This window comes from Nestor notabilis, unplaced genomic scaffold, assembly GCF_000696875.1.
Source record: "Nestor notabilis isolate BGI_N333 unplaced genomic scaffold, ASM69687v1 scaffold16847, whole genome shotgun sequence".
NCBI lineage: Eukaryota > Metazoa > Chordata > Aves > Psittaciformes > Psittacidae > Nestor > Nestor notabilis.
Window position 1 is genome coordinate 1040 of NW_009936211.1, and position 1815 is coordinate 2854.

Genomic DNA, 1815 nt, shown 5'->3' on the forward strand with positions numbered 1-1815 from the left:
CACCCTCTGGGCAAGGAATTGTTCCTCAGCTCCAGCTAAACCTGCCCTGGGGCAGCTTGAGGCCATAGAACGGTTTGGGTTTGAAAGGACCTTAAGAGCATGTAGATCCAACCACAGAGCATCTAGTTCCAACCACAGATGGCATGGAAACCAGCATGGGTCCCCCCACCCTGTTCCCCATCGCACTGTCATGGGCTTGGGCTGCCTGTTCCCACCTCAGGTATGTCGGTGAGCTTGGCCTCACACGTGGCGATGTCCTCGGGGGTGGCCACCACGCGGGTGTAGATGATCATGATGTTGGAGAACTCGGCGGCAAAGCCCAGTTGAACGGTGACACCACAGTCAAAGCTGAGGGTCCTGCTCTCCGGCAAGACTAGAATGGGGATGGCGAGCACAGGGTTGACCTGAGCCATGCCCATGGGTGCGGTGACCACCCTGGGGTGGGGACATGGGCTGGCAGCTCTGTACCAGCACGTTGTGACTCTCACCATGAGCCTTGGCCCACTGGAGGTTCCTGGCCGAGGACTCGTCCCGGGCTGGCGTGCGGATGGGGTCCGTCAGAGCTCGTCTCTCCGAGAGGTTGCTGCGGAGCTCCAGCGCCTGCCGGCCGCGCGTGATCTCCAGCGTGCCCATGTCTGCGGGGGACAGGGATCAGTGCGGGCCATGGAGGGTGTTGCTGTCCCCTGCTGCTCCCCACTCACCCTCAGCCACCTTGTCCAACAGCACCGTGATCTTCTCGTCCTCCAGCAGCCAGCGCTTGAGGAAGGTGACGAAGATGCCGTTGGAGAGCTCGCCCTGGCTCAGCTCATAGGCTTCAGCGTCTGCGCACCTGGAGGGATGGGGCAGCGTTGGCTCCATCACTCCCCTGGGAGCCAGCCCCCAACCCCTGGGGAAGCCAGAGCTGGGTGCCCACAGCTCTACCCACTCCATTGACCCATGTGGCCACCATGGTGGGGAGAGTTAGAAGCCACACCAGGTCCTGGATGCTTAAAGAATCATCAGGCCAAATCCCTGTGCTCTAGAGGAGCCTCAGGGCTTTGTCAAGCAGCACGGTGGGCATCTTCCTGCCCCCTAGGGGACTGGACGATGCCACTCACCCGCCACCTCCAGCATCAACTGGAGGAGGCAATGCTGCCCGGAAATGGAGGGGGAAAGACACAGACGCAAGGAGAGCCAAGCCATGATGGGAGACTCATCCCTGATGCCCGTGTTGGGGGCAGAGGGGGGTGGACCCACGTGGCGTAGCCGAAGACGATGTTGGCCGTGACCTGCAGTGTCCCGACATTTGGGATGACATCGTCGTTGAGGTTCCTGCAAGAGAAGCGCTGCTGGACTTGCTGCCACCCCAAACCCTCCCCAGGGCACCCCAGGGGCTGCCCCGTGCTCCTCTGCCCACCCATCGTGGTGTTTTCCAGCTCAGCTGGGGCACTGATGCCCTGGTGCACCCAAAGCCAATGGGGTGGATGGGATCCTGTGGATGACCCCCTCCACTCCCCATGGAACCAGCACCCATGGGAACCCCTGTGCCGGGACATCCCAGCTTGTCTCCAGGCTGGTGGCCAGGGCTGGGTCACCTCTTGCGGCACATATCAAGCAGGAAGACGTTGAGGCCGGTGCGGCGCTGCTGCATGCCCTGCAGCACCTGCTGCACGCACAGGCAGTGCGCAGAGGTGTAGGCACTGGGCGCATCGATGGGCACCATGAAGCTGTTGCCAAAGTTTTCATAGCCGTGTCCAGCATAGTAGAGCAAACCTGCAGGAGAGCAGTGACATCAGGTTGGGTTGAAGGGACCTTAAAGCTCCTCCAGTTCCAACC

General features: G+C 61.5%; 1 protein-coding gene across 1 annotated transcript in view; it reads right to left on the reverse strand.

The window, feature by feature from the left end:
• The window catches only part of LOC104408579 (mucosa-associated lymphoid tissue lymphoma translocation protein 1-like), a gene marked incomplete at its 5' end in the record, with an annotated part of 3009 nt that overhangs the window by 637 nt on the left and 557 nt on the right, over window positions 1-1815 (reverse strand). The window contains 5 exons of the mRNA XM_010018229.1: window positions 216-373; window positions 489-635; window positions 702-829; window positions 1237-1311; window positions 1575-1752. Coding sequence (XP_010016531.1) covers window positions 216-373; window positions 489-635; window positions 702-829; window positions 1237-1311; window positions 1575-1752 — 686 coding nt within the window. The remainder of the gene's footprint in view (window positions 1-215; window positions 374-488; window positions 636-701; window positions 830-1236; window positions 1312-1574; window positions 1753-1815) is intronic.